Source organism: Martes martes (genome assembly GCF_963455335.1).
Source record: "Martes martes genome assembly, chromosome: 2".
In the NCBI taxonomy this organism is placed as follows: Eukaryota; Metazoa; Chordata; class Mammalia; order Carnivora; family Mustelidae; genus Martes; species Martes martes.
In genome coordinates, this window is record NC_137889.1 from 202,977,853 (window position 1) to 203,003,658 (window position 25,806).

General features: G+C 36.6%; 1 protein-coding gene across 1 annotated transcript in view; it reads right to left on the reverse strand.

Moving 5' to 3' along the window:
* Positions 1-3,531: 3,531 nt before the first annotated feature.
* The window catches only part of ANTXR2 (ANTXR cell adhesion molecule 2), a 145,748-nt gene continuing 123,473 nt past the window's right edge, over positions 3,532-25,806 (reverse strand). The window contains exon 17 of the mRNA XM_080797136.1: positions 3,532-5,429. Within this exon, the coding sequence (XP_080653262.1) occupies positions 5,391-5,429 (39 nt within the window). The 3' untranslated portion in view covers positions 3,532-5,390. The remainder of the gene's footprint in view (positions 5,430-25,806) is intronic.

Genomic DNA, 25,806 nt, shown 5'->3' on the forward strand with positions numbered 1-25,806 from the left:
GCCCGATGCGGGGCTCGATCCCAGGACCCTGGGATCATGACCTGAGCCGAAGGCAGAGGCTTTTAACCCACTGAGCCACCCAGGTGCCCCGTCAATCTTATTTTATATTTTGTGTTTTTCTTTTCCAAGTTACTTACACAAATCAGATGGTGGAGTACAAAAGCATGGCTAGCGGTTTACATTTGCTTCTAATTTAGCACATGATGTGACAATTTCCTTTTTCTATTATCGATGACTTTGGAAGCTCTCAGTTCCTTTGTTTTGCATCTAAGTTGTTGAATCACCTTGCCTTTTAGCATAAAGACAATGAGTATCTTTTGGATTGTATATATTCTACAAGATGAACTCATGATGTTTCTAACCAAATTGAAATCTACTTAAATGTACATTTTAATAACTTTTACAATTTATTTTGGCTTATCCACTGGCATCTACAATCTTGTAAATATAATTCAACTAAAACATAAATAACTTTACAGTGATTAGGAGACAATGTGAAGCATCTTTTTTTTTTTTTTTTAAATTCTCACTTCCAGAGTTTTCTCCTATAATAAGACAATGGTAACTTTGTCAAAGTTTGGCAATTCTAACATACTATATATTCTAAGTAGTATTCAAATTACTCAGTAAAATGTTTGCCATTTTGAATATTTCCTATGGGGAACATAGCATAGTTATTGTCAATTAAGACTGTTTTCCAATTTTGACTAAGGAAAAGAAGGGTTTAATAATTTAACTTTCTGCAGTATACAAAGTACCTCATCATTAAAACTGGTAGTGTAAGTATACTGTTACAATTTCTATACATCTTTACATATGCCTTTGAGACACCTGCTATGACTGTAAAGTCAGAATGAAACACACAGATGTACTTCCCAGTATTTCTTACTCATCGTTTCAGAGGTTTCAACAGCTATAAATTTTATTATCAGTTGCCTCTTTGACAAATTCTAGTTGTAAGAAATTAACTGAGAAATTACTCTATTATGGCTAATTATAAAATTATGTACTATGGTTCAATGTCTTTTTGGAAACTAAATGGCAGTTTACAGAGCTAATATTGCTGTTCTCTTCAAATGAGGCCAGTCATTAAAAATATGAAATACATAAATACTAAAACCTCCAATATGACTATATTCACAGAAATGTTGTCAGAGCTGGAAGGAACCTGAGATACCTCCAGTCCATCTCTAGTCTGTGGCTGAGAAGCTGATCAGTTCAATTTCAAGTGAGCTGTGGCCAGCTCTCTGGGCTCGGTCATTCGTCCCGTTTCCTAAGGTAAGAGGATATGTATGTAGCACATCACACTGACTCACTCTCTCTCTCACACACACCCCACGTTACCTTAATATAGGCCTTGTAAAGTAATCTGAACAAGCACATTTTAATATAAATTTGCACCTTCTACCATGCACTCTTTAAACAGCATCTTCTTCTGGCAGAAGAGCACAAAAATAAAGTTTATTTTTAAAAAAATAGCACAGGGCTTGCTGCATTTTGAGTTCTCAAAATTTATTTCCTTTGGTCCATTTGACTGAGTTATATCCTAGTAAGTGCAGGAATATTCCAAAATTAAAGTGTTCTCAGAAATATGCCGTAGAAGTTCACTAAGCAAAGTACGGCTCTAACCGGGGGCTAGGACACGTAGCAGTACTCAGCTTCTTCACCTGAGAGCAGACATCCGCCAGCCTCACCTGCCCCTTCCTTTCTTTAAATGCATGACAGATGCACCATTTATTCTGATTCCAGATTACACATTTCCTTTCGTATTAAAATAATGTCTCTATTTCTCTCCTGAATTACATGCCTACCAAATTTTTTTCAGGAATACAACACTAATAAATTTCCTAAAGTAATGCGATGCTGTCCAAGACCCAACAAAAGTTAAGCATGGTCTTGCCACGGGGGAGGAAAGTGCTTTACAATCCTTGCCTATGGCATCTAATTACGTTTTGCGCTCTTAAAATTCAAAAAAGATGCATGGAAACGGATCAATCAAAAATGTTTTAAATACTCTTTGGCCATACTATAGACGGTGTTTTGATTTTAAAACTAAACTAACACATAGCCTCTGAGCAGTAAACAACGGTCAGTGATATTTACGTAGTCAAGTTATTAACTTCACAGACACCCCCAGATCTTATACACAGTAAGGATTTATTAGAAAAACAAATATTGAATAATTTATGATGTAAAATGGTTCAAATAAAGTTCAGGGGGAATATAAGCAAATCATTTCTCAAACAATTTTAAATATAGGAGGCTTAGACCTTCTCTATTTTTGTCAAAATAAGAATTATCTATAGGAGACAGATGCTGCTCCCTACTTAATGGAGGGTCTCAAATTTTACTCTGCATCTCATTGGGAAGGAAATATAAATTTTTAAAATAGAATTAACTTGGGGAAAGGCATCAGTGCTGCAACTCTTAGCACCAAATGTTTTTTCTTGGAGCACCAAATGCTTTAAGGAAAACATTCCAAGTATCAAAGTTTTCAGATAGATAAATATTTATGGATCAAATCCATAAAGAACAGACATTGTTATGAAATATATATAGATGCCTTCAAAACTTTCTTTCCAGGCAGAGTAGACACATAAGTTAGGAATCATTTCCCACTTAATTGTTGTCGCAACCTTATGCAACACAAATGGATTATGGATAAAGACTTCCTCGTTTACACACAGAAAGTAGATCTCGACTGACATTATGTCCGGAAAATTAAACGGGAACTATTTCTCCCTATAAAAAATTTAAAATGTTATGAAACTTATAGAAATGGCTTTATTCTAACCTTTCATTTTCCTGTTTAAAGGGCATAGAGGTTTTTGATTTAGTTCTTTGGTGAGTAAACAGCACTCTTTCAAAGCAAATTCTTCTACATGTTAGATGGCAAAATGAGAGAAAGTAGCATAGATCTGGTTCATCTTTTTAAGTGCAATGAAATTCCATCTGTCTTTGAACTTTATGAATGGTGCTTTCTTAGTCTACATATAGACCATTGCCTCTCCCTCGTCACTGAGAGCTCTTCCTGGTAGCATTACAATTGGAAACCTATTTACGTTACGATCCACGGAAAGCTGTTTTGTCCTTTGAGGACAGAGGTCTACTCACAATTGCTCATGCAGCAAAATCAAAATGCCACACAAATGCCATATGATAGTAGACAAATTCCAGGGGACAAATCCCAAGAAACAGCCGTAGCTTCTGCAGAATCTTTGGTGCTCTTAAATACCGTTTATGGGTGTGCACGGATCAGAAATGAAGCGCCAATTTAGGAAAACAGCATTACATGCTGTCTCAGATGCAAATGTTGAGCAAAGGTCTACGGGAACTCCCCGGGCGTGCATCAGGCGTCCAAGGGGCACCTGCACGCATGGACAACCGAATGGCAACAGTACCATTTGTGACCGTAAGCAACATCTTGGAACTGAATATAATTCTATCCTGAAACTAACCAGGACAATTCTATATTTAGAAAAACAAACAAAGCTTGAGTTTATGTAGGTTTAAATAACATGGTAGCAGAGGCACAGGTAAAATTTTATTTACGAATATGGAGACACATGACTTTGGATCCAGCCAGCCAGTGACATAAATAAACTTGAGCAAATGATTCAAGCTAGAGGATATGCATGTATATATATATTTGTGCGTGTGAGTAAGGCTTCTTGGAGCCGTGCCACAAATCTGGACACCAACCAACAGAATCACTCCCGTCCTCTGAAATTTCCACTAAGAGCACAATGGGGGTAATTATACCGGGATGCTCCAAATCGCTCTTTCCGTCTTGCGCACTCACATGCCCGCCAAACATGAAATGTCCGCCTTCTTCCCCCCAATGTGATGGTTGTTGAACTTATTTTTAGTGTCACTTGATAAGCCTTTGTGCTCGCAGAGAGACATCCCACTGACCCAGCCACTGGTCATTGTCTATACCAGTTCACATCAAAGCAGGCGGGTTTTGTCAGGTTTCGAGTCGAATATCCATTTCGCATCTGAAGTACAGTATCGAAAGTGACTAGATCATTTGAGCTTTTTTCTTCAGCCGCTGCCGTCTTCCTCCCCCCCAGTGCTTCCGCTCTCGCTAACATAATCTGGCATCGTCGACGTGACACGGTGGTGGTTTTTCTAAAACATTATAATATACATTTCAATGTTTTGTGGTGGCCAACCCTCCTGAAAATTTAATGTATAAATTGATGAGAGGAGGTCTTTTTGTCTCTACTGACTCATAACCAAGGTAGAGTGCCCCTCAAGATCCGAGTAATGCACACACAGTAATAGGTCATTCAATGTCAAAAGGCATAAAAAAGATGAGCAAAATCTTCACAGGCTGCTGCTTGCTGTTGCCTTTAATTATATTAATTAAACTTTGAAATTTTCATGCAAAGAGAGTTGCTGGCTTGTGACGCTGAAGAGCCCTTGGAGACTTGGAGGAAGGAAAAACCCTGAGCGGAAGCTTTGTGGTTGCCGCTTCCTTTAAATTAAAGCAAAACAAACTCCCGGTGTGTTTACAGATATTAATGCTTTATGCGCTACTAAACCCTACACATAGAGAGTGGGGTAAATCCACCACTCCCAGGGACGAGCTCTCGAAGCACAATCCCTTAAACTCCACTCAAGACCTCTGGTGAGAGGCTGTCTTCCGGCGCGATAACGCTCTATTAATTTTCTTCTTTTCCCGAGTGCATGATGAAGAAAGGTGTCTTCAACAACTAAAGGGCAATATCTTGCTTGCTACCAATACCTTGAGGCATCCTGTCTACATTTTGTCATGCGTGTGCACTTTTCAGTGTTAGAATGACAAGATTTTCCAGTCAGAAGCTTCCCGGAAGGCACAGTGTGATAGGGGACCGGGGAGGGTTTTGTGATCTGACATAGCTATAAGGCAACAGACTCCCATATCTGCTTGGCCTGGTGGGAAATTTCATACTCTGCCTGTGGCGGACAATCTTGTGATGTAAAAATGCGAGTCCCGTGTCTCCATGTAAAGCACTCCTCTCTCCATTACGGACCCATCACGGCCCGTTGTTCCGTGGTCCCTGTTTTGATAGCTTCATGCTGTTGTTTTTGCTTTTTCCTCCTCTCCAATTCCAACGAACTCTCTTGTATAAACCATAGCAGGTAGACTAACATGAGTATGTTCAATGTCATGAATCATGAATTACCAGTGGGTTTCACCAACTCTCATGTAGATGGCAGAACGAGTATTTAAAAATGTTTGGTGCAAGCAAAGCAGAAGGCAGAGAAAACATTTCCTGACTGAGAGGAAGAAAGCTGTTCTTCCAAAAACTTCTGAAATTCACTTAATTTTTTTTTTTCATTTGGTTGGATATCAGCAGTGTAAGATGTATCTTCATATCTTCTTTGGTCTTTCTGCTTTCCTTTTACTGAGATGGAACTCGGGAGAAGTTTATGCACCGGCCCTAGAAATGAAAAAAAAAAAAAATCATGATTGAAATAGTAAAGCAATTATAAAAAAGCATAAGAATACCTAGTTTTCCTATCACGGTATAATAAACAATTATGCAAGAACAGGTCAATGTTAAGATGAACCACAGAGTCATGTTTTTCCCCCTGGGTCAAAGCATGGTAGTTCATTCAGATCTTTTCCACAGCAAGTTCATCTACACAATGGTATGGTAAAATTAGAGTGTAAAAACTCTGTAAAATAGAACTATGTTATTGCTATTTAAAGTACTGCATTACTATCTCAGCAACAAAAATATCAAAGCCAAACCCTATGTTTCCTTCTATAATGGATTTAAATGAAAGTACTCCTTTATGCAATCTGGTGCTTTTAAAACTGATGTAAAACTGGTGCTTCTAAAATGTGTATGTGAGGAATGCACTTGAGAGGTAGTGAGAGGCCGAAGATCCGGAGTCAGGGGGAGGGAAGACAGGGCATCGCTCTGGGACTGCACGTCGTAACCAGTTTGCAAAAGACTTAGAAAACTTGTCCTCTGTTGTTGACCATTTCTTCGTGCACAACTACACGCCATCATTACATGTCCTCCCCGAATGGTGACTATTTATTTGCATTCCACAGTTTTAAAGAGACTTTGTCATTCCAACTCCTTAGCACTTCAAGAAAGGTTACAAAGACACATTGTTTCATATGTAATTATAAATAATCCAAGAATTATTTGAAAAAGTTTTCAATTACTGATAAAGGATCCCCTCTTCCCTCTCGTTGGTATGACCCTGCTGATATCCTGTGCTACATAAATCACATCCAGATTTCTCAATAGGCCAAAAGGTAGCATACCACTGTCTAGTTTAGGGTAAGGAGTATCATCGTACCGAGATTTTCCTATTTGTCTTAATATCTGCTCTCTAACTTCATATTAGAACTTTTCTTTATTTCTCTCTAAATGTGAACAATTAAGTTTATTTTAGATATCCAATCCCATGGGAATATTCAAAAGGAACAACAAATACTGTTGGAGAAGAAAGCCTGGAACATCAAAAAGGGATTTTGGTCCATTTTCCTCTCAAAAATGTCTGCTCAATAAATTTAGATCTTTCAGAAATTCATGAAGAAAGAGAAAAGTAAAAAAGCAAAGTAGTTTCCATTAACTTTGCCTAAAAGGCAGAGACATTCATCAAATTATACAACTTCTTAATAATTTGGAGACAATATTATTATAATTGTCAATTTCATTACTTACCTTGTACCTAATGTCTACAAACAATATCTGTGCAAAAGGGAGTACGAGAAAAGCAGAGAGAAGACCACCTGAGAATGAGGTCAAAATCCTTGGTAATGCAATGGTCATAAGTCATGCACTCAGACTCTATTTTTGTATTGTCTAGAACCCTCAAACAAGATCCTTAGAATGAATGTAAAGTGAAAAGATGCTCTTTTCCAAATTAGCTAAGTATGATTACCAAAAGCCATAGGAACATTATACATGTTATTTTCATTACATACCCCTTCTCTAAACATTTTTTTCAAGGGGGACAGGTAGGAAAAATGACATAATTAATAAATATTTGAGCAAAGCAATAACACAGTGCTTCTAAGCCACAATAGTCTAACTATAGATGCAATAAGAAATAGATCTGAACTATGCCTGTGAAAACAGTGATGAACATTAAAAATATGATCTTCTGGAGTCCTCTGAGAATACAACAAATCCATGAAGAATTATATTATGGCAGCATAGACATGAATTAATGACATCTTTGTCTTGTGTGTTTATGGACCTAAAAAAGTAAAGGTTTTCTCTCTTCTGCACAATTTTGAAAAGAAGTTATCATGAATCTCTACTTTTATTTGACTGTCATCACTAATTAACTAGATGTAGATATAGGGCTCCTTCTCTGACCACTTTTGTTCTACACACCAGATTAATCCTAGTGACTCAGATTCACTTACTTGAAGCAACTGGATAGTTTTTTAAAATGAGATTCATAGTTCACCTGAGTTCTTAAAATCACTTCAATGTCTAAATTATGTCAGACCTAATTATTTTTCACTTCATTTGATGTGGTTTAATTAGAGACATAGAAACCCAAATGAAGAAGACCCTACTGAGTTTGACTCTGAGGTCCTTACTTCCACTCTTCCAAAATTTGGGATTAAGTACTGATCATTAGCTATCAAATGTCTACTGATGCAAGTACTAAAAACACCTGTTAAAAGCAACATCCACTCCTGTGTTTTAACACACACCCATCAACAATAAATAAATAAATAAATAAATACCTTTTCCCCTCCTAATCAAGGGTTCGGTATTTTCCACTTTTTATCAAGAGCTGATAATGTGGGGGTGCATTTTTAATTTACAGAAATCCAAAAAATGGTAACTTGAAGGAGTTATGTTCAAGAATTACTTCCTCTGTTAAGCATTACCCTGTTCTCCCCGTCACGGGGCTCTTTCCCTCAAAGTTTCCATGGCATCTCCGCTATAGCCAAACCACATTATACCCTAACTATCAGCTTGAATGTCTAAAAAAATAAGATAACAGTGATTAAGTCTAAGGGTTCCAAGGCCCTAGTTATGGATCGCAGCTCTGCCACTTGCTAACTGTGTGATCATGGGCAACTCATTTAACAGCTTGTGCCTCAGTTTCCTCATCAGTACAATGAGGAATAGAAATTGGATCTATTATTCTTAGGACTCCTATTAATCCTATTAATCTATTCATACGCAGAGAGCACTTTGTACACTACCTGGCACTTAGTAAACTCTCAATAAGGAACAGTTACTTGTTACCCATACCTCCTCTGTGTCATTGAGTGCCTAACACAGAGTGCACTCATAATAAATCCTCACTTAGAAACGAGAGAGTACATGGATGGTAAACATATATATGAACGAATACATAGTGACTAACTTCAAAAACAGGAAGACAGAGTAAGTATAAATTTGAAAGAGAAAAGGGATTATAAAGGAGAAAAATACAGCCATGGGAAAGGATAGAAGAAAATATAGAGGAACTGGAAGAGAGTAGCCCTAAAAAGGAAAAGATAAAAATGGAATAATTTAAAAAAAAAAAAAAAGAAAGGAACTATTGGCCAGAAGGGAATTTTTATTCAGTATTCCATCAGGGATCTTCTTCCCAGAGGAATCTGTCAACTACTCCCTCTTGGGGTCACTCCCAACAACCAACTGTGCCAAGCGTTTCAGCATTCCACGTTCCCATAGACCAATTTGTTCACTCATCTCTGGGTTGTACTTATTGAACATCCTGGCTGAGCCATCTGAATGCAAGTCTACTCAAGAGTGCATGGGTGTGACACAGCCAGTGATCAAAATACCTTACAACCCACAGTTAGTGTTTTTACTCTTATGATACACAGCTCTAGGAGTTTCCATGAAATGCCTGGTCAAACACTTGTTCAGGCCACAAACAGCAACCTAATTTTTTAAAAAATGTGTGCGTGCGTGTGTGTGTGTGCACACGCACATGTGTGCATACATGTGCACACACGGCCTATCGCAAAAGTGCTATGCAGACTAGGATTGATTCAAATAAGAATACAGAGACGCTGGGGCACCTGGGTGACTCAGTGGGTTAAAGCCTCTGCCTTCCGCTCAGGTCATGATCTCGGAGTCTTGGGATCCAGCCCTGTGTCGGGCTCTCTGCTCAGTGGGGAGCCTACTTCCCCTCTCTCTGCCTGCCTCTCCGTCTGCTGTGATCTCTGTCAAATAAATAAAATCTTAAAAAAAAAAAAAAAGAACATAGAGTAGCTCTTCAATTTTCACACCACATCAATCTTTCTAACCATATCCCTGGTATCTAGAGCATATATTTCTCTATTCAACCAATAATGTAGAATATTTATGCCTCAGGCACTCATCGTGGTAACTCTGGAATTCCTTCTCTCCAGATCAGTTGGCCAAACTATCTTCAAGAGCGAAGTTCTAAGTGAAATACTAGCTGTCTCTCTAGGTCCGGGTTTTTTCCTACTGAAGTCCATGAAGACCGGTGGGTTCTACAAGGTGCCTCGGGCTGGCGTGGTGCACAGAAGGAGCAGGCACAACGCAAGCCTCTCAATCTTCATCTGGCTCAAATAACTCCACCCTTACCTACCTTTAAAAGCATAATTCACTATAAGATTTTGTTTCTGTTTGTATCAAAAATGTATTTTGATAACTATTATTCAAGATTTTCATGCCTATGTTAAGCCAGGTCACAAGTAAACAATTCATACACCTAGACTTGGTTTCTTTACTTTTCTTTAGAAAAGCCTTCCTAGATCTAGATCTATGACACCGTTCCCTTAACTTTTGGTCACATAACAAGCCCAAATGACTTCTGTTCATATAAGGAGAATTTTCTATTTTGGAAAATTGCTGCTGAGGACATAGATATTAGGGGATCAACTACTGAAATTACAAGCCCGCTAGAAAAAGCTCGCCACTTCCGGTAAGTTCACCTGCTTCCTTTGTGTTATATAACGGCAGCCACGACTCAGCCTTTCTCCTTGTGAGCCGGCTCCCAAAGAGCTCAGCCACATGATATTCTAGAAGTTACCACTACCCTTAGTGTTCACTTTCTGGTATAGCTGTATCTTGACTTCTGCCCACAATTATTTCTTTATTTTTATTCTGAAGTTTTATGGTAGGTTTTCTTCTTAAGACCTCCTTTGAAGTAGACCAGCTATAAGTAAATGTAACCTAATACATATTTCTTTCTGAAATCTCAATTTTCTTATTTATGAAGACTCCATACTGAGCTAAATCTTCAAAACCCTCCTACAAAGGAATTACCTCAACTTCTATCTTATACGAAAAGGTAATAATCATGTCTACTTCCCTTCTTTGTTGCCTTTTCTTATTCCGGTAGGACTTAATGAGGTACTCTGCAGATAGGTGATGTCAAATGATGACTAATTTGAACTTAATCTGAGTTAACTTAGATAATTAATATGAACTTGAAGTTTATACATGCAACCATATTAAAACTATAATATTCTTCATAAAATCCCTAAAATTCTTCTATAAGAATAAATACCCTTCATCTAATAACTAAAAGCTTCACCTTGTTTTCTTTGGCTCCTTAAAAAAAAAAAAATAGGTGTACTACGATTCATTCTTTATAAACTTGAAATGTATTAACATATCAATTCATCTCTTAGAGTAGAGCTCTGTGATGAAGCTTTACTCCATTACCCACTTTCCCTCAGCCTAAGAAGGAACAAAATGTATCAAGAATAAATCACAAATAAGACTTTGGTCAAAACAAAGTCTAAATTCACAGAATCTGTCAGCTTTAGCTTCACTCAAGTGATTTTCAGGCATTTAACAAGTATCTATTAGAACAAGAAGTTCATTGACATTTCTCTAGAAATCCTTGTTGGCAATACCTTCTCTTGGGTCTCCTCATACACAGAAGTGGGAAATTGAGAGCCAAAATAAAATTGTCTAGTGCTGTTACTGCTCTGCAGTTAACTAAACAAGAGATGAAAACAAGGGAACTGTAGAAACTGACATATTTGCTGTTGGTTAAGTATACAGACCCCAACTCTGTTACAGTTTTTGAAAACTAATTTCACCTATTCATTTCCACTGTAGCCAGTAATAGTAGTGTTAGCCAGAGCAAGTGCCACGTTTCCCATCTCTGGAGCATTAAAATTCTGCTGGCATTAATGCCTATGAACTCCTTTACTAGCTATCTGCACAGGATATATTTCACTGCTATAACTGTTACAGTATTACGCTCACCTCATAAATATCCATTGACAAGCTGAAGCATACACCTACACTTTAGTGTAGACTTTTCAAACACAGAGAGCTGATTTATTTATATCTCTACTTCTAAAAAGAATTTACTAAACCTTCATGCTCTGTGCAACTGTAAACAGCGATTCAAATTTAAAATTGTATACAAAGCACAGATATATAGAAATAGACACAAAACAATTCAAAAGGTCCTGGAAATCATGATTATCAGGAAAGAATGTGAACGTGAGGACACAATAGGCTCTTTAAGTGGAGATTTTCTACAGCAACTGAAGGTACAAGACTGAAGAGAGGGCATAGACTATCATCTCTCTCTTTCTCATATTCATGTGCCAGAGCTCCATCTATACATGAGATATATATATATAAAGAGAGCGAGCACGCGATTTATATATAAACACATACAATTATATATACACATATATGTAATATGAGATAATCTGTATATCCTCTGCTCAAAATAAAAGTGCAAGATTTTGAGCTGAAATATAATTTCCACATACTCTTTTGCAATGGAAACTCAATGCATAAATGCCCCATTTTACAGGAGAGACCACACACCATATCCATATGTCATGAAGGGCTGAGTTTGCTTAACAAATTTACTTTCAAGTGTTTTTTTACCCTTTTCATTCTATTATGACACCTGCAAAATTTTAGTGACTCTATACATTTACTGTTAACATTTACTTCAGGGAAATGTTATTCAGGTCGGTCTCCTGGTTTCTCATGAGATTCAGGCATACAATTGGAAGTTAATAAACTATCTAATCCATACTATCTAATCCATCCCTATCTAATCCAAACTATCTAATCCATACTGAGATATGAAATTGGCCCTTCAAAGTTATTACTTGTAAGATATATATATATATATATACACACATACAATTTTGACAGTTTTCTAAAAATATTGTTGGAAATACCTTCTTGGGCCTCATGATACATTGTAATGAAAAGTAGATGCCCAAAAGAATTATATATGTAAAATCAGAATTCCATGTATTATTTCAGTTGGGTACCTCATAAGTAATGTAGGAATAATTTTCTACTTTCTAATCTCAGAGCACTAATTGTATCTTTGGTCTTAAACCAACAGTAAAAAAAAAAAAAAAAAAATCAAAATATAACTTATAGCTATAGAAAAACAGTATGTAAGTTCTGTATATGCACAGTGTAGCATTATGGGTATATAACAAAAGACTGAAAACCATCCAAATATCCACCAGTAATGGACAAGATAAATATAAGATACAGACAAATAATGGAAAATTATAAATCATATGCAGCTGTTAAAAAGAATGAGGGAGCTCTCTATATACTACTGTGGAATAATGACCAGATTTATTAATGAAAAAAAAATCAAGCTGCATATATATAGGATATACATTATGCTACATTTTGTTACAAAGAAGAAAAATACATTAGAATTGACACATACTTATATTTTCAAATGAAATACAAAGCCAATATTTGCCTTAAAAATAAAAACCGTTACAGATAGGTGGAAGGGGGGCCAAGGGTGGAGTGGATAAAGATGTAAATGAGATCTTTAAGTAGATCTTGTTATATGCTATCAAATGCAATCATAAATATTTTATGTTTTCAAAAAAATACTTAATAGAAAAGAAAGCCCTACAAACTACAATAGCCTTCACTAAAAGCAAGTGAGAATGCTGCCAAAAACTGAGGATATGGCAGGAAAGCTGAGAGAGATCCCTCCATAGTACATGAGCTTTTCTGTTAGAACATGGAAGTACTCAATTGAAAGCTGGGAGAAAGTCAGGAAGGAAGAGAAATATTTCCCTCTCCAAAGGGACCTTCCCCAAGGGAAAGAAAACAGCTCACTAAAGGTTTGGAGAATGAGAGGACTGAGAAAAATAACTCTGAGGGACCCAGGACCTTTTAAAATGATAAGGCAGCACACTGCTGAAACTTAGGAACAGAAGGACTGACAAAAATCTCCAAGGTTAATGAGGCCTTCTGAGAGTGCAAGGCATTGGCCAGTCAAAGGCTGTAGGCAGGAATCAACATGGAAGCTGGTCTCTCGAGCTATAGAGAGTAACAGAGAGTGTGAGTGAGGGGATCCGATACCAGCAGCTGGAGAGCAAAGACAACTCCCTGTAGTCAAAAAGGCTCACAGGTGGGCTATAAAGCAGAGAAAGCGTGAGGGAGGAAGAGTGCCCAGATGAAAAGAAATCCCTGACCCTGCCCTCAAAATTTTTAAGTCAATGGTGAACTAAAAATAACTAAGAAGGCAACAAACTGTGATCCAGCTCAGCTATAGATTGGTAACATGACAGAGAAAGTGATATATATTTTTTCTAGAGGTAAATATCACCTAGTCTTTTTTTATGTACAATGACCAGCATAAAATAACAAATTATGGTACACACCAAAAGTAGGGAATTATGACCCATAATCAATGGAAAGCACAGTCAATATGGGCAAAACTGCATTTAATAGATAGAAAACAAAATAACTATGATAAAAATAAAAAGTCTAGTGAGAAAGATAGATAGCATGCATAAAAATATGGTAAATTTCAGCAGAAACTATAAATAGGAATGAAATGGAAAAGCTAGAGAGGAAAATGTTGTAACAAAATATTGTTTTGTGGGGTGTCTGGGTGGCACAGTTAGTTGATTGTGTGACTCTTGATTTTGGCTCATGTCATGATCTCAGGGACATGAGATCAAGTCCCACATCAGGCTTTGTGCTCAGCACAGAGTCTGCTTGAGGATTTATCTCCCTCTCCCTCTGCCCCCCCCCCCCACTGTGTGCCACACACACTCTCTCTCTCAAATGAATAAATAAATCTTAGAAAAAAAAGAATAATGTTTTTGATTCATGTAAAGATAGACATACAGCATAAGAAAAGCTCATTGAACTTGAAGGTAGGGGAATAGAAATTGTTCAAATTGAAAAACAAAGAAAAAAAAAACAACTAAAGAGAATCTGAGACTAGTGGGACTATATCTAATGGATTAATGAATAATTGGTGTCCTACAAGAAAGGAGATATAACGGAAAAGAAAAACTTGAAAAAAATAATGGCTGAGAACTTCCTAGAATTGATGAAAGGCACAAACCTACAGATCAAAGAAACTTAGTGATCCCCAAGCAGGATAAATACACAAAAATTGTATCAGGGAACATACAATAAAAGTTATGAAAAACAGAGAGTATCATAAAAACATGCCTCTCTGTTTCTTATCACCCTCCACCAGACAGTATATAGAGAGAAAACACTTATAAACAGGACAGCCAACTTTCTATCAGCAACAGTGGAGGACACATGACAATGGAACTCCCCCAAAAATGTTAAATGGGGGCTAAGAAAGGGAAGTCAACCTAAATTTCCATATTCAGAGAAAATACCCTCCAAGAATGTAGGCAAAATAATTCACAACAATGTGGATGGAGCTAGAGTATATTATGCTAAGTGAAATAAAACACTCAGAGAAAGACAAATACCATAAGATTTCACTCATGTGTAGAATTTAAGAAACAAAACAGATAAACATAAGGGAAATGGGGAAAAGAGAGAGGGAAGCAGACCATAAGAGACTCTTCAAACCTTAAGAGACTCTTAACTATAGAGAACAGACTGAGGGTTGATGGAGGGGAGGTGGGCAGGGGATGGGCTCAAGGGTAGTGCGTATTAAGGAGGGCATGTCCTGTGGTGAGAACTGGGTGTTATATGTAAGAGATTAATCACTAAGTTCTACACTTGAAACCAATTTTACCAATATGTTATCTAACTAGAATTTTTTTAATTGAGTCTAAAAAAAGAAAATAATCTAGGCAAAATAGAAACATCTTAAGATAAGCAAACCTGACACAATTTATCTGGAATAGACTTCAACAAAAACAAGTGCTAAAAGCTCTTGAAACTAAAAGATAAGACATTAGATGGAAACCTAGAGTTTTAGGAAGAAATAAAGAGAAACACGGGGCGCCTGGGTGGCTCAGTGAGTGGGTTAAAGCCTCTGCCTTCGGCTCAGGTCATGGTCTCAGGGTCCTGGGATCGAGCCCCGCATCAGGCTCTCTGCTCAGCAGGGAGCCTGCTTCCTCCTTTCTCTCTGCCTGCCTCTCTGCCTTCTTGTGATCTCTGTCTGTCAAATAAATAAATAAAATCTTAAAAAAAAAAAAGAAATTAAGAGAAACAGAGGGGTAAATGTGTGAATAAACAAGAGATACAAATATATAAAAGAAATAAAATTTCTTTATGACATTACTGATTACTTAAAGCAAAAATAACATCTTATGGAATTTCTAACATATGCAGAATTAAAAATATATGATAATAAAAGCACACGGGGTTAGGGAGGAAATGGGGATTAAGCCACTGTAATGTTTATATATTGTTTTTAAACTACTATATTATTTGATAGTAAATTGTGACAAATTCAAATAGCATATTGTTATTTCCAGAGCAACCACAAAATACTTGCACAAAAATATAGCTAAGAAAGAGCAGATAAGAAATGGTTTCCAAGAAATTACTTTGTTAATCCAAAAGAGAGCAGAGAAGGAGAAACAGAATAAAGAAGGACAGAACAAATAGAAATGAAATACAGAGATGTAAGAACTGGAAACAAACTGAAACAAATGAATTAGATACATAACTATACCCAGAAAAAAATATTTCAAGTGACTAAAACAGTATTTTGACTATATATCAATAATAGAATATAATCCAATGATAAATAGAACAGCAAAGAAATGTTTCGTTTCAGTTATCGATCTTAATTGTATTAATACTATTTTATTATTAATGTGTAGCTATGTATTTAATAGGTTAGAGCAAATAAGTAATTTTGGTGTTGTTAGGGCCAAATTAAGAGAAAGGTAATACAAGTATAAATTTTAAAATATTCAATAAAATCTCTTAATACTAAATTGGAACTGAAAAATATACCATAAACTCATGATTTTTCTCAAAACTATTTAATTTTCTAGCTTTATGGACTGAGATGCTTAGAAGCAATGACAGCCCAATAATAATTAGCACCCCTAATATCCAAAATGTGTTCTCTAAATACCATTATCTACTAAAAACATCTAAGGCCCTTTGGAGTTGAATAGGTTATTCCTGTTTTAAAACAGAAAATGTAAAAGATGAGTCTGGGACATTTTATGCCAAAATAAATTTATGAAACACTAATATGGGCCATGTCAAAAATATAGAATAATCAATATGATGGATCAGGCTTTTACCACCTGCTTTCTCTGATCTATCTTGGCATACCTAGTAGTAAAACAACTGATGCAATGCATTATAAAGTGCACAGAGCCACTTATGAATGATCCACACCAAAAGAAAAAGGCAAATCTGAATCATAGTAAGGGGATACAAAGTATCACTATATGTAAGTGTGTGTTGGGAACCAAGGCTAGAGGAGTTTTAATTGTGTAAAAAGTGTTCAAAGTAGCTCTTGAGCAGAGATTCAAATGAAGTCGATGAAACTGGGACTACCTGGCAAAGAATAATCCTGTTAGAGAAACCAAGTGTAAAGACCCTGGAATGAAAGCATTTTAGGCGTATCTACAGGAAAGTAACAGAGTGTGGCAGGAACAGATTGAACAATGGAGAAGGTAGATGATGAGGTCAGAGAGGAAGCAGAGACCCAATCATGCAAAGCCTTATAGGGGTAACTGCTACAAATCCTCCTTTAAAAAGCAAAGTTACTGGGGTGCCTGGCTCAATCGGTTAAGAGTCAGCCTTCTGCTAGGGTCATGATTCCAGTGTCCTGGGAGAGAGTCCCAAATCAGGCTCCCTGCTCAGCAGAGAGTCTGTTTCTCCCTCTACCCTGCCCCCTGCTCATGATCTCCCTCTCTCTCAAATGAATAAATAAAATCTTAAAAAACAAAAAACAAAAAGCAAATTACTAATTATACAAAGTTAACATCTGGATCTCTCTCATCTCTTTTACAGTAGATTGAGTTAAACTGTTAAATGAGTTACTTTTCAAACCTCTTAAGATTCACATGTGCCAAAACATTCTCCCTCCCTTCTTCCTTCTCTCCCTCCCTCTCTGAGACACACACACACACACACACACTCAACAGACAATATCAAAATAAAGAACTCAAATAACTACCATTATATCAGATAATGGCTAATTGAAAACTCAATCCATATTTGAACTATGCATTTAGGAAAATGTTAAAAAATCCAAGTGAAAGCCATATTACATCATTACTGTTTAATTAGGTGAGAAATAGAATAAATTAATTTATGCTGCATTAAAATACTAATTTTCATTAGAGTATTTCTAGACTTATAATGGTTATGTTAATATCACAGAGCAAAACTTTTATAAGCAATTCATGTATTTTTTCCTAGGAAATTAGGAATTGAGAAAATTCATTTGTCTTAGCAAACTTCTTTTGGCATATTTAAGAGAAATTCTGAATACTTACATATACATCATCAACACTGAAAAATATTCATTGAGAGATTTTCCTAATATATAAGACCCTAGGGATACAGTGATGTATCTCTTGCTAAGTTTCTAAGAATTAAATCCTCATTTTTGTGGCCCTAAAACAGTACATGTTGTCTCACTCGAAAGTTAATACTAAAACTATGTTGATGATTTCAGCCTGCACTTAATTCACAGAGATTTTTACTAGCTCTCTTAAAAGAACTAAAAGAATTCACAGTTCTTTGGGTCATTTGTCAGACAGCTAAATTCCCAGCTAATTTGAAACTAAGGCTTTTTCAAAGAAAACCAATTATTTAAAAACTTCACTTCAAGTTTTTAAATTGATAACATATAGATAATATCAATTAAAGATACTTTACAGAAATGTAAAGTTTTCAAATCTTCATTGTAATGGACAATTACAGTTTATTTTCTAAGACTATAAGTAAAAAATTTTATGAAAAAATCCACCTATCAGTTTAGTTGGAATATGAGTTATTGGAATATTGTTTTCTTTCAGCATGGCAAGTATTTATTAAGCTCATTCCAGGCATTCAGTCCTAATAGAAGACATAAGGATGTATTCAATTTTTGAGCAACAAATTTATCCCTTACTTATTTTTTATCACATGTTGGAAAAACAATCTTAAATAATTGGTGAAGTCATTTTTATATCTAATTGAGAAGACATCCAAATCCCCAAAGTCAGGATTTAATTTTGCTTATTAGAGACTAATATTTAGATGTATGATATGAAATGATATATGCTTTTTTTAAACACAGACGTAAAGTGGATTAAAATTCTTCACATTATACCTCTACATTCTAGACTGCTGGCACAGCAGCCAAACAACTACATTTATTACTAAATTTACACCATAGAGAACAAAACTTGAAGCGGCACCTTAAACCGTATATACTAAAATGAGGCTGATAACTGCATGAAGTCTCTCCCTGCTTTTATGTGCAGACAGTTTTCAAATACAGCCATAGGGATTTATATTGTAAAGATAGATACCACTGTGACCCAGATGTCATTTCACTGATGAGTGAGACTACAACGGCATTTAATGGGAATCCCTTGCTCACAGTTTGAAAAGAAACTAAACATGAATTAATTTTGCCTCTTAATCAATGCAGGCATTCCTAGCCTAAATAGCACATCAATGAAAAAGACTGACTCTTAAAATAATTGTGGAAATATTAAACCATCTCTAGAGATATAATTAATCCAACATAATTTCCCCAAACAGAAAGAATAAACTTTCAAAGTTTAAACATTTATATACATAAAAGCATACAGATGCACTCAAATAGGTAAACAAACATGATTTGATGTGACAGTGTTTCCAACTACTAATAACTTACTCGTGTGTAATAAGGTTCTTCTGCGTACAAAGGACAGTTTGCTTCTTGGTCCACAGAACTCAATAAAGTTGAGTTTGTGCAAAAGAGATGATAGATGATGGAATGATAGAAAGTAAGGAAGGAAGGGAAGGGAAGGAAAGGAAGATATACAGATATATTAAGGTGAATATAGATTCAATGTTCAGTTATCCTAGAAAAACAAAATCTGATATTTTAAGTCAAAATGATTTTCTATGCCAAAAATAGTATAATTAGCCCAATATCTTACCCTACTGCCAAAAACAAGAGACTCTGGATGATAGCAGAATTGTTCAGCATTGTAACAGTCCTCCTAATTTATTTTTTAACAAACAAATTTAAGTATTAGTTTAAGCTTCCTCTTCTTTCCTAGACCCCAAGCTCCATGATGTTTTCTCCCCACCATTTTGCAAATGTATAACACAGTGTTCACCCTACAGTTTGAGGGCTTACCAGTATTTGCTGAGTTAATAGTTACTGGGTTTGAGGTACTGAATTTGATCTATGCAGTTAATATCTCTCTGAAATACGTAACTGACATTGATATCCATATGAATATCATTCAATCTAACTACAGAACGATTAGCAAGCTATAAAATAAAATACAACGGTTCACTTGTCTAAACACAGAAACACAAAACTACAAAACTGGACCTCAGTTTTTGCTAACTGATTGCAATTAAGCAACAGTGGTCATCATTCCATGGACAAAAGTCTTCCTGGCTTATTTTGAGACATGAATATTCAAGCCATCCTAGATCTCCCATTTCCTATATGCCAACCCAATGGCTACGCATAAGAGGGAGATGGCTGAACTTCAGGATAGACTTGTTCTAAGCTGGGAAACAAGTAGGCATCGGAGAGGAACGGACCTTGATGTCAATTTTAAATGGACAGTAGGTGGTAGAAAGTGAGTCTTTTCATGCTTGCAAGCACCAACAGAGAAGAGAGAGATAAAAGCATATATTGTAAGTCCATTGTGATTCTTAGCTCTAAATCATCGCACGTTTTGACAAGCAGGAAGGAGTCATTTTGAGCAACCTAACCACACGCAAACATATCATGAAGTAGTGAAACATTGAATCAGTGTCCAGTGAGTGACCTGACTTCCTGGGTATTTATTTTCCTTGATCCCTCAGTTACCCCTTGTCAAAGAAATCTGCATGTGAAGAAACAGGTTTCTTCACACAAGTGGCATGCTACTTGCTATCTGTTCATTGTCAAAATGTTCTGGAGACTAAGTTATGCATCAATGAGGGCTTATTCTACATTTATTAGTTATTAACACCATTGAATTTGAAAGCAATATAGCACAATTCATGCTGATCTTCCAAAAGGTATATTTTTAAAACACTCTCAACATTGGTGGCATTTGCTGATGAAGGTGAGAGCTTAGGATTTAATTAGTACTGGGCTCTTTAGCAACAAGTGAAAATTTGGGCTTAAAGAGACTTAAAAAAACTGAAAACATTCTTTAAAAGAATCAAGAATCTTGATAAATCAATTTCCATTAATACATCTCATTTAACATTAACGAGAAGGTCTTTAATCTGCAATGCATTGTTGGAATTGTTCTTCCTTTGGTGAGAAGGTACTAGAAAGTCATTAGTTCTGGGGCAGGACTGGAGCACAGAACATTCTTCAGAGTCAGGAAAACATGAAAGGAAAAGACGAGAAACGGCCTCTTGCAATTACACAACCTCTAATGTTCATTAAACTTGCTTTCTTTAAAGTCAGCCTCTGGTACACTTTTTAGATATGACAATGAAAATTCACTTTCAAGAACTTGCCACTTTAAAACAGCTCTATGACTGAAACAGAACAGAGGTAGTCACGCATCAGTACAATACCATAACAAAAGCTGCGCCAAGCTGTCATACTTTAACCTGGCATCCCATCATCGCAGAGAGAAAGGCTATGTGAGATGACGGAATGTGCTGCTTGAATGGCATCCCTGAGAAAAATCCAACTGCAGCAGCACATTTTTAGATTTAAATGTGAAAGACTGGTCATTCTAAATATATACCATTGTATTTTTTCATCAAAGTCAACACCTATCTTTGGAACTTAGAGAAGACTGAATGAATAAAATATTCTTGTATTGGCAAACTCCAAATATGGACCATTGTATGAACATTTTTATTCTCCTCTGACAACATCAGTGCACCTTGCAAAAAGAAAGCCAGATGTCCATTCTATTTAGTGCTATTAAAAGTCTGTTTTACAGACTTAAATTATATTCACTGGGTTTTATTTTTTGTTTTTGTTTTTTTCCAAATGATGATGGCATTGAAGCTTTTGATAATGGAGAAAACATATTTTTATGTGGATCTTTTGGTACTTCTAGCTTAAAATATACAGTCTGACATATGTTTAAAACAGAGCATATGGAAATGATAAAAAGCAAATCTGAATTTCAAGTTCAAATACTGGTTCAAAAGCTACCTTACAATAATTTCAAATCATGCAGGTTACTGAGACTCAGGACCAACAGAAACAATTAATCTAACCTTCAAGACTGAAAATTTCCATGGTTCATAGCTCATTGTTCAGGTTCTACAAAATTTATTCACAGATTTTTCAAAGGATTAAATCTGGAGAATCCTTTGTGTGACTTGGGGTCACTTTGTAGGGAGCCATACTAAAAACAGCACCCATACAAGTCAGCCAGGGGACAAACTAACAGCAACCCACAAGTACTGTTAGCCTAATAACTCCCATCTGTCCGCTTCAGTGCATTATCACAGAGGTGGTATCTATGAACAATAAATATGAGGCAACCAAAGTCTGACAAAAATTTAACATCATTCAGCTGTTCTCGAGAAAAAAAAAAAACAAAAAAAAACCTGAAAGAAATTTTCCTTTGTTGCTTTTCACTTTTAGGGGGAAAAGACAAATTATGCCTAACAAAATGACCTTGGAAATGACCTTCCGCCAATCAGTGTGTTCTTAAACAATCACTACAACGTCCTTGGTCTTTGTGTTGGGAGAACTGTATCCTAAACACTGATCCGAAATGATGGCTTTGGAAAACTTTCAAGATTGCGAAGGGTGTGCTGAATTAATAGTGATTAATATGCATTGAATGAGTCGAGTCAGCCAACATTTGTGAATGAGAATTTGAATCCAATTTCTGTAAGAATTAATAATCTAAGATTCGTATGTTCTTGGGGATGTTTTTGAGAAAATTCAGTTAACCAAAATATTTAGCTTACCAAAACATAGCAATCCCAATCATGTCTATGAAAACAGTTTATTGTACCATGTTGTTGATGGGATAGGAAATGTGTCTAGCTTGATGTCAGAATAAGGTTCGAGTTCTAACCTTATTATTTTACAAACCACATGTCAGTTTCCTATCTTGAAGGTTATGTTAGCTTATGTGAGAAGTGAGATGGTTGCCATATTGAAGCAAATTCAGAGATTTGATTTCAAGCTTAGAAAGGAAAATGAGAATTTATAAAGATCTGTAAAGACTTACATGTGAAAGTTAACTATTTTATTTTAAAAAAGTCAATTTCATCAAATGTAGAGACAGCTGAACATAACATGTCTGTAGATATTTTTAAATGAACTAAGAAATCCAACTATGTTTCTTATATGCGAAAGCTGCTCTGACGTTGCCCTAACTTACCATAAAAGTCTTTTATCTTTGTTCTCCTATGCCAAGCAAAATGCCCGTGCTGGAAGTACCTACTACCTACCTACAAAAGGAAAAATAAGTAGAAAAGCAGAAACTTAAAAAAAAAAAAAAAAAAAAAAGCTTACCGTTATCTCCCTTTGCATTCATTTGGATAACTACTATAAAAATATTGATAAATAAATGACTACAAAATAACAAGTGTTGGAGAAGATGTGGAGAAATTGGAACACTCACACATTGCTGGGGCTAGGGAAGATGGTGCACCCGGTGCACCATCTTCCCTAGACAGAATGGTGATTCCTCAAAAAATTAAACACAGGATTGTCAGATGACCCAGCACTCCCACTTGTGTGTGTGCACCCCAGAGAACTGAAAGGAGGGACTGAAACAGCTATGTACAGTCCCTATTACACACCCGTGTCGACCGTGCCATTTTGCATCACAGCCCGATGAGACCCAAAGTCCGTCAACAGATAAATGCTTAAACAGAATATAGCATATATGCACAATGGGATATTATTCAGGCTAAAAAAAGAATTCTGATACACACTACAATATGGATGAACTTTGAAAACTTTATGCTAGTAAGGACAAACATTATATGATTCCACTTCTAGGTCTTACCTAAAATAGTCAAATTCAGAGAGACAGAAAATAAAACGATGGTTACCATCTCCCAGGGGTAACGGGAGAAGGGGGAGTTATTGTTCAATTGGGATGATGAAAAAGTTCTAGTGATGAACAGCAGTGATGGCTGCGTACCACTGTCAACGTACTTAATGCTACTGACTCCTGCACTTAAAAATGGCCAAAATTGTTAAGTCTATGTTATACATATTTTGCCATAATAAGCAGTTATTATTTATAGGATTTTAAAATCAGCTGAAATATAATTTATAGAATTCATTGACAAATTCAAGACATACAAAAACTGAAAATTCCCATATACCGATAATAATTGTTAGGAATATTATGGAAGATTTATGTTTAAATAAAAACATTTATTAATTTATTAAAAATATACAACAAATTTTACTATAAATTATTAATATGTGGCTATCTATATATTTATAATAATTATTTTTAAAGAGTTTTTATTTATTCATTTGACAGAGAGAGTGAGTGAGAGCATGAGCAGGGGGTAGGGTCAGAGGGAGAAACAGACTCCCTGCTGAACGGGGTGCCCGATGTGGGACTCAATCCCAGGACCCCTTTGATCATGACCTGAGCCAAAGGCAGGCATTTAACCGACTGAGCCACCCAGGGGCCCCCATGATTATCTTATTTATCAAGCTAGTCAATTCGTTTTAATGTTCCACCTTCCTAAATGGAGTTGTTGGCACACGTTCTCACATCAAGAGAAAACTTTCTAAAAACGAATATTGGTTCTTATACCAGGATGTAGTCAGTAATGTCCTCAGGACGTAATGGGGAACGTGAAGCTCTTTCTTCCTACATCATATGACCCTCCCCCCACTGCCATGGCAGTGCTGGTCTGAGTTTTGTGCCTGTCAGTTCTCTGATTCTCTTCCTTGCGATGCTGACCTCTCATTACTGTGTTGTGTCCATCTTTCGTAGCCCCTCTGCCCCCAATTCTATCATCCTGCTTCTAATCTGTCACTGGGAGGGAAACCAGATCATCAAGCCCAGTAAAAGTAGGTAAGAGATAAAAACAGGTAATAGTGTAAATGAGCTGGAACTCTTCGACATCTATTTTTACTGACCAGAGAGTTACTTATTTCCATTGACACTTCTAGAGTGTGTTTTAGGTATGGGAGTTGCTGATCTATTCTGTAATACCACATACAGTTGCCTCTCACGGGAACAGCACAGAGGTTAGGGGGTTGCTGCGCCCTGCCCCCCCCCCCATAGTTGAAAATCCACATATAACCTCCCACTCTCCAAAAGCTTAACACTAACAACATCCTACTGACTGTAAGCCTCACAGATAACATAAACAGCGAATTAGCACGTATCTTGTACGTTATTACATGTGTTATTTGCTGTATTCTTACCATAAAGTAAGCCAAGGAAATGAAAATGTTATCACGAAGAGGACCACGCAGTTCAAATCCACACTGCTGGACGGTCGGCTGTAGTTTGTAACACAACCTCACGAAGATTCTACAGATTAAATTCAGCATCCTGATGATCTGTAGAATATAGAGCCATACTCTTCCTCCCTGACTGTAACAGTCTGAACTCTACATTTCAACACATTTACCAAACGAGAGTCCAACTCGAGCAGTCTACCAACCTAAACAACAAGACCAAACTCACATTATATATATTCACTGTCATAGAAGTGCACACATATTCAAATCGTACATAATTTCTCTCAACTTGAAAATTTTGCAAATGTGTTTTGCTGTACTTCCTTATTTAAATGCTTGGTTTTAACTTCTTTTGCATATCCAGGCTACAAGTAAGTAACTATTACATTTTATTTTTTAAGAGAAAGCAAACGAGTAGTTAAGCTCCGCAAGGGGTGGAATCAGGGGACACCAGGGGCAGATATTTTATGTTCACTGACGTGTCTCCTTTCCCAAACTCCGCTTGCACCAGCCGAGTCAAATAAATGCTCTTGGATCTCTCCCTCTGCCCCCCTTCTCTCCTCTCTCTCTCTCTCTGCTCCTCCCTCCCTCCCTCCCTCCCTCTCTCCTTCCAGATAAATGCCAGTCATTTGGCCAGGGCTAACTCACAGAAGGTGCAGCAGGCACAGATGGTACTGATGCATAAATGTAATCTAGTAAAAGAATGCCAACGCCAGCCCAGAACAGATTCCAGATAACCGCGGTGCACTTACAGGAAGTCTGTGCTCGGCAAGGTTAGCGCCGCGGCTGCGAGCGCGCCCTATTTGTTCCCAGAGCAACAACAGAAATTCCCGAGCAAATAAGCGCATTCCATTCATCTTATTTGCCACAATGTATTAATTTAGACGGTATTTCGATGAACAATCTAGCCTTAGCAATAATACAAAAAAGGGGATAATGTCTTTTGTGCACCTGCTCGAACATGGTCACGTACTCGTGTACCTGAGGGTCTATGCACTCTTCCCACCCATTTTCTAGTTCCCCACCTCATTGTGTTTCCTTTCTAGTCCTTGTTACCTCAAATTACTGTTGGTTGTGTACTAATACGCCAAA